At 44.2% G+C, this 12,924-nt stretch overlaps 1 protein-coding gene and 1 pseudogene across 1 annotated transcript; one reads left to right on the forward strand and one right to left on the reverse strand.

Moving 5' to 3' along the window:
- The first annotated feature begins 623 nt into the window (after positions 1-623).
- LOC136355317 (uncharacterized) lies at positions 624-2,444 on the forward strand (annotated as a pseudogene).
- Positions 2,445-3,202: 758 nt separating this feature from the next.
- LOC4330669 (dynamin-2A) lies at positions 3,203-12,689 on the reverse strand. The gene is made up of 22 exons (XM_015771175.3): positions 12,491-12,689; positions 12,333-12,383; positions 12,113-12,233; positions 11,907-12,011; positions 11,373-11,434; positions 10,915-11,032; positions 10,468-10,813; positions 9,534-9,681; positions 9,338-9,439; positions 9,136-9,255; positions 8,333-8,416; positions 8,111-8,238; positions 7,654-7,732; positions 7,388-7,526; positions 7,128-7,204; positions 6,915-6,971; positions 6,580-6,718; positions 6,345-6,502; positions 5,924-6,037; positions 5,751-5,818; positions 5,016-5,188; positions 3,203-3,817 (listed from the first exon to the last, which is right to left on the reverse strand). Exons 1-22 carry the CDS (start codon positions 12,644-12,646, stop codon positions 3,591-3,593), a joined length of 2,772 nt encoding a protein of 923 aa, XP_015626661.1. The 5' UTR covers positions 12,647-12,689; the 3' UTR covers positions 3,203-3,590.
- Positions 12,690-12,924: the final 235 nt, after the last annotated feature.

Below are 12,924 nucleotides of genomic sequence, written 5' to 3' on the forward strand. Positions count from 1 at the left end.
CTATTGGATGGGAAACTATTCTAAATTCTCGATGGGATATCCTTCCGTTATTTACAATACATGTTACTTAAATAGTTATAAAAGAATTTAAGAAGATATATTAATATGTGATATATCACTCCACAAACATATAACTTAAAATTCAACTTCGACACGTTGCAACGAAAAAAATTAAACTACAGCTAATTAATGTATATTCACAGTCAATTTTTTTTATATGTAGAAATTGAATTTTAAGTTGTATGTTTGTAAAGTGATATATATCACATGTTAGCATATATTCTAAATTTTTTTCATAAGTATTTGATCAACATGCAAGCAATAAGAGGATATTCTTTTGAGAGTTCAAAAATCCACTCTTCTATTCGACCATGACACGGCTTAGACTCTTGGCCAGCGTTACCCGAGTTAAGGTTCATACATTTCGAGCTTTCAAGCAGGTGATCAGAAAGAAACCGAGCTATCCCCGTATGGAACATTTCAAGCAGGAACGGCAATGTTCGTGCATGCTAACAGAGAAAAGATAGGATGGCGCGAGAATGATGAAGATGAAGCTTAGTGCCTCGCTACCCAAAAGGCAATATTCTTCTATAAGGTGATGAAGATAATTCCATCACTCTTACAAGCTAGAAGGCTCTCCCCCATCCCCCGGCGTCGCCCCCGCGCTGGCGACCGGGGGGCGAAAGCCCTAGCACCACCGCCGCCTTCCCTCTCCCCCTCCCCCACCTCGCCGCCGCCGGAGCTCGCCCGCCGGCTCCGGAGCTCGCCGCCGGAAAGCCGGCGGGCGAGCCATGATGGCAGCGGCGGGGCTCCCTCCAGGGCGGCGACCCCTCTCAGGCGCGGAGAGGCGGCGAACGGCGGCGGTTGGGGGAGCGACGGCGGTGGCCCATCCTGGCAAGGAGGCGGCGGATCCAACTCCGCCTTCGCCGGATCTAGCCATCCCCTGGCTGGATCCAGCCGGAGGGTGTGTGGTTGGTGGCGGACGAGGCCGTGGCGCTGCGGCGCGTCAAGGACGGCAGCACCGGCGCAACGAGGCGGTAGCAACGGTGCGACGTTGGCAGAGGAGGCGGCGGCAACGACGCGCCGGCGACGATGCTTGCACGGCTGCTGGCGGTGGCTGCCGCGGCGAGGAGATGCGCGCGGGCGGCAGAGCTCGTGCCGCCGGGCCGGGCGGCAGCGGGGCGAGCGACGGCGGCAGCACGGCGGCGATGGCGGCTCGAGGCTCGACGGTGGCGGTGCCGGTGGCTGCCGCGGCTGTGGCCCGAGGCAGCCGGGGCAACACCTGTGGTGGCAGTGGCGGTGGCTGACGGTGTGGAGCCTAAGGCCTCGGAGCTTGGCGCAGGTGGCGTCAGCGGCTGACCGGCGACTGCTGTGGCACGGTGGGAGGAGGCACGGTGGTGTTTCAGCAGCAGCGGTTGCGATGGCGGTGACTGCGGTCACCGGAGGCATGGCGGTCTCGGACGGCTAGCCGAGGGCGTGGCATACGGCTGCATCTGGTCGGCGCGGCATCGTTTGGAGGAGGGGTCGGAGACCGGCTTGGCGCAGAGTGGCGCAGCCGATGGCAGTAGAGGCCGGCTCGGCGCGAGAGGCGCGGGCGGCGGAGATGGAGGCCGGCTTGGCGTGAGAGGCGCAGCTGATGGAGGGAGGCCGGATTGGCGCGAGAGGCGCGTCCGGTGGAGGAGGCCGGCTTGGCGCGAGAGGCGCGGCCGGCGGTGGAGGAGGCAACCTCGGTGTGAGAAGGAGCTGCCGGTAGGTGTGGCGCGGTCTTCAGCGCTTGAAGGCTGGCCGGCGGGGGACGTTGGTGCAGGGGTCCCACATGTCGGCAGAGCTTGAGTGGTGGTAGAGCATCGGTGCGTCAGACGTGGATTTGCAGGTGGTGAGCGGTGGGTGAAACCCAGCCCGGCCTTGGCCGGGCCGACAACGATTCCCTGAGGGCGTTGTCGTGCTGTCTCACCCCCCAAGGTTGGTTGCCGGGCGAAAGCCTAGTCTTTGGCTCCTTTGAGCTCCGACGAACGGCGGCGGCGGTTTTTCCGTCGTTTCTCTTCTTGAAGACGCCGTTTTGGCGTCCCCTAGGGGGCGATCTCACCTGTGTACCTTTGTTGGTCTAGCGGCGGTCGATCACGCTTAGCGGCGGCTGGTCCGGTGCTAGTCTTCTCCTGGGTTGTGTGTTGGCGCTGTTGGGGTGTGGGTGGTGGTATATTTTTTCCTTTTTCCTGGTTACGACCCTCCAGGGTTGTAATCTTGTAATTTTTTTTCCTGCTCTATCAATAGAACTTCGCACCGTCTCGTGCGAGTCGTTAAAAAAAAAAACAAGCGGTATAGAAAGCCGTCCAATTATATGCCAGTTTTTAGTCTCGCAAAAACATCAATGTAACTTCATGTGGATTACTTTTGGCTATAAAAGCCGGCTTGATACTGTATCAGGACAGAGGACCTTTTTACTAGAACAGCAGTGGTCGTACGAGTCATTTTGCATACGTCGAGTTCACTCTCTGATAAGGATAGGCAAGGAAATATTTCTCCGTCTATTCTCATCTTTGTTTGTGGACTTGGGTCAGTAGGTCACAACAATGAGGCTGTGACTACAGCGATAAGTTAGCAGCTCATCCTTTTCATCGGGTCTGTTTGGTAATGGTAGAGCTCAAAACCTCCAACTTCCAACTTTTAACTTTAACTTCAAGAGTTCAGTCTGGAATGAAATTGTAGAGGAGTCTAAACCCACATTCACCTCTCTAGTTCATTCTGTGAGAGCGTTTCACCCACCTCCGTTCCCATTATAGATGGAGCTCAAACTGTTTGGTTAGCCCAGCTCTAGAAGAGATGAAGCTAGAGCTATGCCAAACAAGTCCATCGATGAAGATTTAAGGCCAAAGGCAAATAATGTATTTATCTCTTCCTTTTAATTTGTGCTCTGATCAAGATTCATGACTGAATCTCACACATCCTAGAGGATAGAGCTCGTAAAATGCATCCAGTATCATAAGATTTACGAATCACTGGAAACACGACGAAAACATGTAGAATTCAAGAGGTATTCAAGGAAATTAATCTCGACAATGGGCCTTCATTTTGGTAAGAAATGGCGCACTATGTGGTCACACGAACACAAGGGTTACCATGTAGTACATTTTTCCCGTGGTTCTTCAAAGGAAGCCAGTCATCAAAGAATTGCACAGTATAAACACATATTAGTGATCCGGTGTGCCCCACAAATAAAGAATGACTCGTGTTAAAAAGAATGGAAGAAATAATACATTGCCAAGTTGATGGAAGAATTACAACAGCAGAGTACAAGACCAAGATCAACCGATCTGTGGTAACAAAATCCCACACCCACAGGCTGAGCGAGCCTCAGACAGATCAATATGCCAAAATGATCGTGAAACAACTGTAGATAAACTATAGGAGTATATTTCTATGAACAACTGAGATCCTCTGGATACACACCATTCATGCAAATCTCTCGTCAGCTCTATTCTTCGAGCCCATGCATGCCATCCCCCTGAATCAAATGGTTCTCGATGCATCAATTCCGTTGTACTTCATACCTAGCATGAAAATATGATGTTGGCGGATGATGATCAACATGCTTAATATTTTTGCCCTGGAGGTGCTGGTGGCAAACGGTTTGGTGTGCGTCGGCTGCCAGAGTTACCACCATTCACGTCCCCATTTTCATAGCGTTTGCCACGGCTGTCAGCACTTCTTGACCTTGTTTCATTGTGTGAACTGGATCGATCAACAGAGCCATTTGATGCAGAATCGAACGCAGACCTCCAGTCCTCACCTGACTGGCCAGAGGTCCGTGGGCTACTCTCTGCAAATGATTTGTTTTGTTTAGTCAGGATTAAGTGCTTGATATTTCCTACCAGGTAGCCAAAGAAATATGAACGAAAATACAAAATCATTCACCATTATATCTACGCAGTCTCAATCCATATACAGAGTCACAGATAGTAGACACTTCTAGAATATGCAGGAAAATTTAAATGTGAACAGCAAGTGTTCTGTCTTGCTCAGTTGTTATTAGCTAGATATCAGCTAGGTCATTTATCTTGTTCAGTTATCGTCATTTCTGTTAAAATTTACAAATCATGGTTGCAGACTTGTGCCATTAAAATTTCCAATAATTGCAATGCCCAAACTATGACAAGAATAGCTGGCAAACATGGGCCATGAATATAAACCAGATTACCAAGATGATGTTGTTACCCATGAACCTAGGCCAGCATTACCCTCTTATGTTTTGGCAAAATGATGCATGCAATGTCATCATCGACCCAACCTTAATGGCAACAGAATAGTTAGATAAAACCCTCACCTAGTATGAGAACCTATCATATTGCAGTATTCAGGCTTGTTTGTGAACTAATGAGATCTGAAGTTTTGAAGCTGACAGTCATGATCATGCAAAACATGAAGATGCGTGCTAATACCCTTAGCATACTATCTCTAAATTTCAAATTTTGATCTTCCAAACGAAATTGATTATGATATTGAGATATCGAAATTTAGGTTGTATAATATAGTATCACTTCCCTTGCATATGATTTTGAGCAAATTTGTACACAATTTGTTTGGTGATGGTTTCAGTGATTGCACTAAATTGGTGGTGTTCTACTTAATACTTCCCTAGATGAAGAGGCAGCAAAGCAAACTTGCTAAGTTTTAGTTATCTTAATTTTCATGCTAAGTTGTCATCACACAAATTCTGCTAAAGTTGAACCATCATATGTACTCGTGCTGTCCTGAAGTGCTTGTTCATGTGGCAGAACAATTATGGTCATGATCAGATGAGTTGTAATTCAACAAGGTTTCAAACATGGCCATCGTAGTAAATTCCATTGGCTTGCAGAAAATAGACTAGGAAAACTCAATATTATGATGGGAAAACAACCAATTAAAGTTCAGAAGAAAAGAAAACACACCTACAAAAGAAATGGACAAATTTGCAAGCACACAAAACTATTGCATTTGCTACTATCAACTAAGTATTTGAAATGTAGCCAACTTACCAGCTCCAGAACTATCATTGGTATACGATGCAACAGAAGCTCTATTGTCATGGATACTAAGCTGACGAGTAAGCTTTGACAATAGAGATGATTGTTTTTGGTACTTCTCCCGTCTACGTTTAGCATTGTGGTCCTCTTGGAGAAGTTCTTCAATCTTTGCATTGGTTTGAGCACTAATGATGAGAGTTGTAACAAGATTAGCAGCAAGTTACAAAAGGAACAGAATGACTATGAAATAAACACTTAACATGTATGTGGAGCGTGTAACAGTTTTATTTTTTCAGGTGTGCTTTACTTAATGGAATTTCTACCATTTAGTGCACCATATGTCATGTATCTACTTGTGATATGCCATGTGAAGGAATGTCATGAATAGAAATAAAAATAATAAATAAAATATGAGTTATGCGAACAATGTTCAGTAGCGCCTGCAGACATTGCAGTAAGTCCTTTAAGTTGAAAAAGGAAAACTAAGGGTATATCCATTTAGTGAAATATCTGCAGGTGCTCACCAAAGTCTTTGTGTTGGCAGTTTTCACTTGTTAACAACTGATCCAAGTGTTAACAGTGGCGTGTTAACAAGAGAAAACTGAGTTGAAAAGGAAAAAAAAAAAGACAATATCTATACTTAAGGTCAATGCAGTTCCATCTAGGGGTATGTCCATTTAGTGGAGAAAAAGAAAGAAGCGAAACCTTATGCAATGCACAAATACAAAGAAAGAATACGCATCAAACCTTATTTTGCTGTAGAGCTGATTTAGCATATCTTCCTTTGCTTTCTCCACTTGGCAAAGTACGATTGCCTGATCATGAAAAAGACAATAATAACAATTGCAACTATGACCATGTTAAATTGAGTTTAAAAAATAGTATGACTGTTGAAACAATTGTGAGGTTCAAATGTAAACCTTTGGAACATTTGCTGCCAAACTGTTCAAAACAGCCTCTACATAACCACGAACTTCTTGAGACATCCACCGAAGTTCTTCTTCAGGATCAGCAGGCTTCCGGGCCATCGTATCCTTAAGGGAGAGTAATTGTGTCACAGGCAATTCAAAATTTGTGTTTGACACATTCAAAAAATAATCATGGCCGTGGGAAAGTGGAACAGGTTGATATGAGTGTTCAGTTAAGATAGTTGCACAAAACAAGTGGCTTTAATTTCTTAGAGAAATTCAAATGATAAACATGGTCACTGGTAAAGTAGAAAACTTGCCACAAGCATCCACTGAAGAGAGGGTAAAAATAGCTTAGGCAATAACTCAGAATTGTAGATGTTAAAAGCTTTACAATGACAATAGCATAAAAAATGTCAAATAAGGAACATACAAGGGACCCATCAGAATGGCTTTGCCTCATGGAACCACCCTCAGGAGTATTTAAACCCTTCACAGAACCCCCTTTGCTTTGAATGACACCTCTTATCTTCTTCATCCATTCAACCTTGTCAGCAATAGTCTCGGCCTTCAGTATAACAGCACTATGAGCTGCAACATGAAATTCACACTTTAAGCAACATAATTAGCATTTAAAACCTCAGCATATAACGTTTAGAGACACTAACATTTCAGCACAGTTTTGTAGGCAACTCTGTTAGTAATCTTAAATACAAGACTTGGGCCTTTCTCTGCCCCATTGGCCTTCTTTGAATCCTTCAAACTCTTGGAAAGCTCTTCCTCTTCTATCTCTTCCAGATTACATTCCTGACTCACGCAGCAAATTGTGTTATTAAGTTCATATCTCATCTCTCATAGTTGTGCACACAACTTTTTTAGTTTGAATCATCGAATGTGAACTGGAACCACAAGGACTGTAAAATTACAAGTCTAAGGTGTAAACTAAAGTATCGTAGATCACTGTTGAGCATGAACACAGAAGTATAAAAAGTTAAGTGCACACCTCCAGGACAATAACACCTCGAAAATGTCTCTCCTCTTGTTTCTTGGTGTACCCAAGCTGGACATGAAAAAAAAAACAGTAAATGACACCAAATTCTTAACTAAATAAAGGACATTTGAAAATCGGCAGCAAATGACAAGATTATCATAAGTTATTATTCAGAAAAATCAAATATGGGGAACACCAGTACATCAGTGTACGAGATATATTAACCTTTCCACTCTTCTCATTTAGGACAAACCATCTTTTGCTCCATTCATTATTTTTTGCACTTTTCTTCAAAAGGTAGCCTGAGTAGAAAAGAAGAAATCATCTTATATGCAAAAAAGCCAAACCAGGATACAGAATTAACCAAAACCATCTGCAGTTACTTGTAACTACAAATGAAAGATTACACTAGCTGTGAAGAGCCAGAGTAAATAAAAAAAAACTACAGGAATGATAACCTATGGTGCATCAGCGCATCATTATACCTGCAGTTATTTCACCACCAGGCCCAGCAACCTGCAAATTTGGTCCCTCTTTTGCATCTTTATCTTTGTCTTGCTGACTGAATTTTTCTTTCAACGATTTCAAGGCACCACCAGATTGCTCAGATCCTGTGCCTGAGCCCTAATACAGAAGGCAACCAATGTTCAGGGCCAAACAAACGCAAGAAAAAGGAATCTTGCAGTCATTACTTTTAGCATGACCTTTCAGTAAGCACATTTGTGCAAGGTGCAAGAGGCAGAAATCATACCTTGTTGGACTGTTCTGCATCTTGGGCTTTCTTAGATGACCTGTTTTTCACCTCATCCTCACGACGTTGCCTTTCCATTCTGCAATGTCATATCAAACCAAATATAAGGATTGAACAATGCTATTATAAATCATGAAAACATCGTAAAGGTCTTTCAGCTCATAGACAGACACTAGTATGGAAACATTATCCACTTCAACTAAGGGATGAAACTATATTTCTCTAACAAAGAAGTTGTAATGAAGTGGTATACTTCGTGGGCACATCACTCTGTACAGAAAATATGCCGGCCTTTTTTCCATTTGGATTTAGGCAGTTGATGCTATTTCTATAAGACTACAAGTCAATGTTATTCTTCCCTATCAGCTTTTGTGGTGGAAATTATTTACTGAAGTTACATTAGAGCAGATTGAAACCAAACCAACTGTAAAGTTATTCAATTAAGAGCCTGACATACCTTCTTTGTACTAAACGGATGAAGTGTTGTGGTGGGACAAAGGCACGCTCCATATCAACAAGTGCAACTACCATCTTTTTTGCATCACTTTTGAAGACATCCAATGCATTGGTTGCAATTTCAACGACCTTCAGAAAAGAGATGATGGGATGTTGTGCTCAGGAAGCAGGTGAAAGGGAAGTAGAATGCATTGTAAGTTGGTGAAATAGAACAAAGTGGTACCTCGCGTTTGAATGGAGGATATCTTCCAAGTCCTGGTGTAGCATTTGCAGAAGCATTTACTATGTCCAATAATACACGGTGTACCTAGTATATTGACAAAATGTATTTAGTTTACATATTGACACTACACTGGCAAGCATAGTTATTAGAAGCAGACCGGACCGGCGGTTCACCCGGAATAAACCGGAACCAACACTCTTAGCGGCCTGGTTCGATTAAAAGACCAGTGCGCAATCGGACCGGTAAACACCTGATCAAACTGAACGGTTCTCTATCTTTTGGGTCGGCTATAAACCGGTGACTGCCCACGTGGGCCTGTCAAGTGGAGTGGACTCGTCAGCCATGCATGCGAGTAACACAAAAATTGAGGGAAAAAAGGGTGAAGACTGGGATTCGAACCCGTGACCAAGCTACAACACCAAAAATACTCCACCGTTGGGCTATGACAGCTGTTGTGATTATAGTGCAGCATATGTCTATTTAAACCGGATCAAAGCGGCGATCTAACCGGTTAGACCAGTAAACCACTGAACCGAGCCCATCAGATGTTCAATCATCGATCTGGTCTTAATAACTATGCTGGCAAGTGCCTACCCATGCACAGTAACAAAATGATTAATTAATGCATCATAAACTTCATTGGAAGTTACAAAGTTTAAAATTAGCAGGATAAATATAGCCACCAAAATCCACTTCTGACATTCATCCAAAGGGTAAAAATGAAATTGCATCTCAACTATTCATATTTTACCTTTTTAAGTGAGTTAGTAAATTATACATATAGGGGATCAAAAAAGACATACCTCTTCAACACACAGCCGTGATGGCTCCTTTGCCATTTCAAGTACTCCTTTTATTAAGGATTTTAAACCTTTCTCTGGAGATATCAAATATGGTTGATAACCATCGGCTTCCAGGACAATCTAGAATATAAAGATAACAGTAATCATCATAAGCAAAGTGTGCCCACTCTAAAATTAATTCTAGAAGGGCTTTTGAATTTACCCTTTTGACATTGTTAATATCAAAATGCCTGTCCAAAGGAAGCTGTTTGATCCTATCTGGAAACTTCCCCTCAAAGCTTGCAACAATTTTCCAACCAGACCCCTTTTGATTGAATAACAGCCTTGTAATCAGGTATTTCATTTGGCACATACTAATTAAGGTATATATAAAGACCATACTTGAGCTTATCACTAACCTCACCAGAAGTAACATGGGCAAGAAACTTGTCTTCGAATTCACGGCAAAGCTCCAAAGCAACAGCCCTGGTTCCTTCAGCGCTTGATACCATCTGTTCTCCCAACCTTGCAAGTTCATTTTGCACTATCTGAGACTTCCCCTGAAGCCTGCAATTGTAGCAAGGTACATATATCAGCAATTTAACAAGAAATTAAAATCAACTTATTTTACAGAAGGCCAGAGTGTCCATGATCCATTGTGTGATGATAACATTACATTGATAGATCAAATAAGGGTCATTTATGCCGCGGAAAAGTTCATGAACTACATAAATTTAAATTTGGAGTTTAAAAGGTAGTTTAAGCTTGACATTTTGTAGCCAAGTAGAAACTGTTCACACATCTTTTATACTTGGCATTTCTCTTGTCATGGACGCATGTGTGTTGTAAGTATGTAGTTGCAGATGCAAAAAGATTGGCCAAATGCACAGAAGTTCAGAAGAAATGAGTAGATAACCATGTTTGACATCATCTAAATGTACCAAGCTAGGTCAAATAGGAAATTGGAGCTTGGAAGTGCTGACAAAAAAACAACTTGATTCCACAGGTGCATAAACACAAGAGAAGGTACAAGCTCCAATAATGGTACTGCGGAGGGGATATCTAGATACATGAAATATGATTGCGACATAGAACCTGGACAATTTGTGCTACATGCATATTGTTTACTTTTAACTACAACGATACTGTAGAAGGGAAATCTTAGTGAAATGAAATGTGAAAGATGTTTTGACATCCAAATTCCATGTGAAAGATGTTTTGACATCCAAATTCCAAGACCATCTAAGTTTCAGTTTTCTTAAAAGTTGGGGTTGTGCTTAGTTTACTTTAAAAATAAAATAAAGTTCAATTATTTAGGAAAATAAAAATAATAAAAAAGGGCAATGCACTTACCCGGACAAAAGGTTAGGTAGCCGAATTTTCATCCTTTTACGTATCTGCTTAGCAATGGTATCCACGAGAGCAATTCTCCCTAGCTTACTTCGAGGAGCTCCAGTTAGGATGGATTTGAGTGTCTCCGCTTCAGCCTGCCAGGCAGTTTCCAGTGAGTTCTCAGAACCAACTGATCCAGCTTGGGCCGATGCAATTGAGACAGATTGCCCTATTAGAGCAACCCACTCAATTTCAGCTGCTGCTCGTGGTGCACCCTTGTTAGACAAGATAGCCTGAACACAAGATACAGTTTTTGCATCTGCAGATGCTTGATCAATTTTACTTAAAACACCTATTGTTCTGGTTCCTACAACAAGATGAACAAGGATAAACATCAGTTTCTACTTGCTACGGAGAGAATGGTATGAATTGCCTATTGGGCAGGATTATAAGAATTTTATAACAGACCATCTGGATCAATATCCTTCGCTAGTCTGAGAGCTCGAGATGATGCAACATCAGCAGCTTGCATTGCTGGTATCACAACAATCAATATTGCATCATTATGTCCAGCATATTCACTGATCTGAAATGTGGAGAAAAGTCAATATCCAACACTTGTGAGAAGATGCAACAAACATGGTTCAGATACTTAAGATATTCGTGCTCTTTTATGTAATAAGTGCAAGCAACTAATATATCCATGGAGGGCATTCAATGCTTCTCAGTCAAAGTGCATGCACAATGTCATTACTATGATGCTTCCAACCTTTTCTAAAGGGAATATTTTCCACCAATACATTGATTAGATAATAAGTTTATCCAATTCATAAACACATTCATATGTTAATTATGAGGAGTCTGGATTATTCTACATGCGGTTCAATCATCGTTGTGTAATTGAGCAAGAAACTGCAAATACTCACAGTTGAATCATCCATAACTCGTTGGTCTATGCCAGGCAAATCGACCAATTTTATTGGAGGAGCTGGAAAAAAACAAAAGATGCTGAAGTGAGAATTCATTACCAATATAAACTTGTGAGCCTAACGGCCAAGGCCAGAGATGTAAACCATTTCCATCATCTAAAAATTACCAATATAAACAAAGGGAAGCAAACAGAAGAAATTATTGTACATGTAGCAGTACAATATCCAAAATTGTGCTTATTCTAAGTATGGTACTCAATCGTTGTAGTGTTGCAAAAACCTGAGAGCACATTCTAACAACTGTATCAGAAGACACTCTTGATACCGTTTTTCTACAACCACTTATTGTCTTACCATTTCAGCTTTCTATAACACATAAAATACACAAGGCATCAATGTCCGACAATTACAGGGGCAGTATGGGCAGTGGCGCAAACATTAGCACGACTCAGCACATGGCACATGCTCACTATACATCTGGCTTACCAACATTGTGCAATGTAAGAGTAAAAGTGAAGCCCAGCAACAAACCTGTACTTGTCCGCAGCTTGAGGTAAATCTCATCGTTTCGGCCTTTCCCTGATCCACCGGACGCCCCCTTGCTCAGCCTGTCCTGCAGCGAATGGCGGAGAGCACCTGCACGCCACAACGCCACCAGAAAGGGCCACCAAACTCAGCACACCAACCAGCCGGCGCCCATTGCCAGATCCAGCTAGCCAAGGGAAGATCTCACTCACTTGCCGACACCTGCTGCGACTTGCTGTCGATCTGCAGGACGATGGATTTGCTGCTCAGCCCCGGATCCCTCTGCAGGTCGACCACTATCGGCGCCCGCGTCGCCCCGTTCTCACCCGTCGGCTGCATCACCACACAGCAACCACCACCCAAAGCTTCACAAAAACCGAATGCCACAAAAGCAGAAGAGAGAGAAGCGAGCTAAACCCGAAGCACACTCACCAGCACGGGGTGGCCGATGAGGCTGTTGAGCACGGCCGACTTGCCGGCGCCCTGCACGGAACAACAACAAGCCGGATCGAGTCAGATCGGGCGGAGGAGAGAGGGGGAGCTGCCGCGGGCGGCGGCGGCGGCGGCTCCGGTGGAAGCAAAACACTTACGACGTTGCCGAGCGCGACGGCGTTGAGGAAGGTGGAGGGGCGGCGCGGGCTGGCCTCGTCGGAGGGGTCGTCGTCGGCCAGGAGGGAGGCGGCCTGGCGCATGGACTCGGCGAGCTGGACGAGCTCGTCCATGGCCTCCATGGCCGACGACGACATGGGCGCTGGGATCTCGAGGCTGGTCGGGGGTGGGAGAGATCTCGGGGGGCGTGGTGGCGTCTGGTGTGATGTGATGTGGTTGGGGGGATTCGGGGAGTGCGGGGAAATTGGAGGCGGACTTTTGGAATCCGCGAGGCGAGTCGGGGGGGTGTGTGGGTGTTGGCCTTGGGGGTGGTGCAAATTTGAGACGGGGAGGGGGGAGGAGGGAGTCGGTCGTTGCCTCCGTGCTTTTCAAGTGACGGGACCAGTCACCCGGTGCGGTGGGGGGTGCGAACGTT

The sequence above is a fragment of the Oryza sativa genome, chromosome 2 (assembly GCF_034140825.1).
Source record: "Oryza sativa Japonica Group chromosome 2, ASM3414082v1".
NCBI lineage: Eukaryota > Viridiplantae > Streptophyta > Magnoliopsida > Poales > Poaceae > Oryza > Oryza sativa.

Bases quoted from the DNA above. Each gene is read 5' to 3' on its own strand.
- LOC4330669 (XM_015771175.3), bottom strand. From the start codon at position 12,646: ATGTCGTCGTCGGCCATGGAGGCCATGGACGAGCTCGTCCAGCTCGCC. The intron at 12,384-12,490 runs GTAAGTGTTTTG...TGTTCCGTGCAG, and splicing joins CCGTCGCGCTCGGCAACGTC to GGCGCCGGCAAGTCGGCCGT. The intron at 9,440-9,533 runs GTTAGTGATAAG...TTCAATCAAAAG, and splicing joins CCCATGTTACTTCTGGTGAG to GGGTCTGGTTGGAAAATTGT.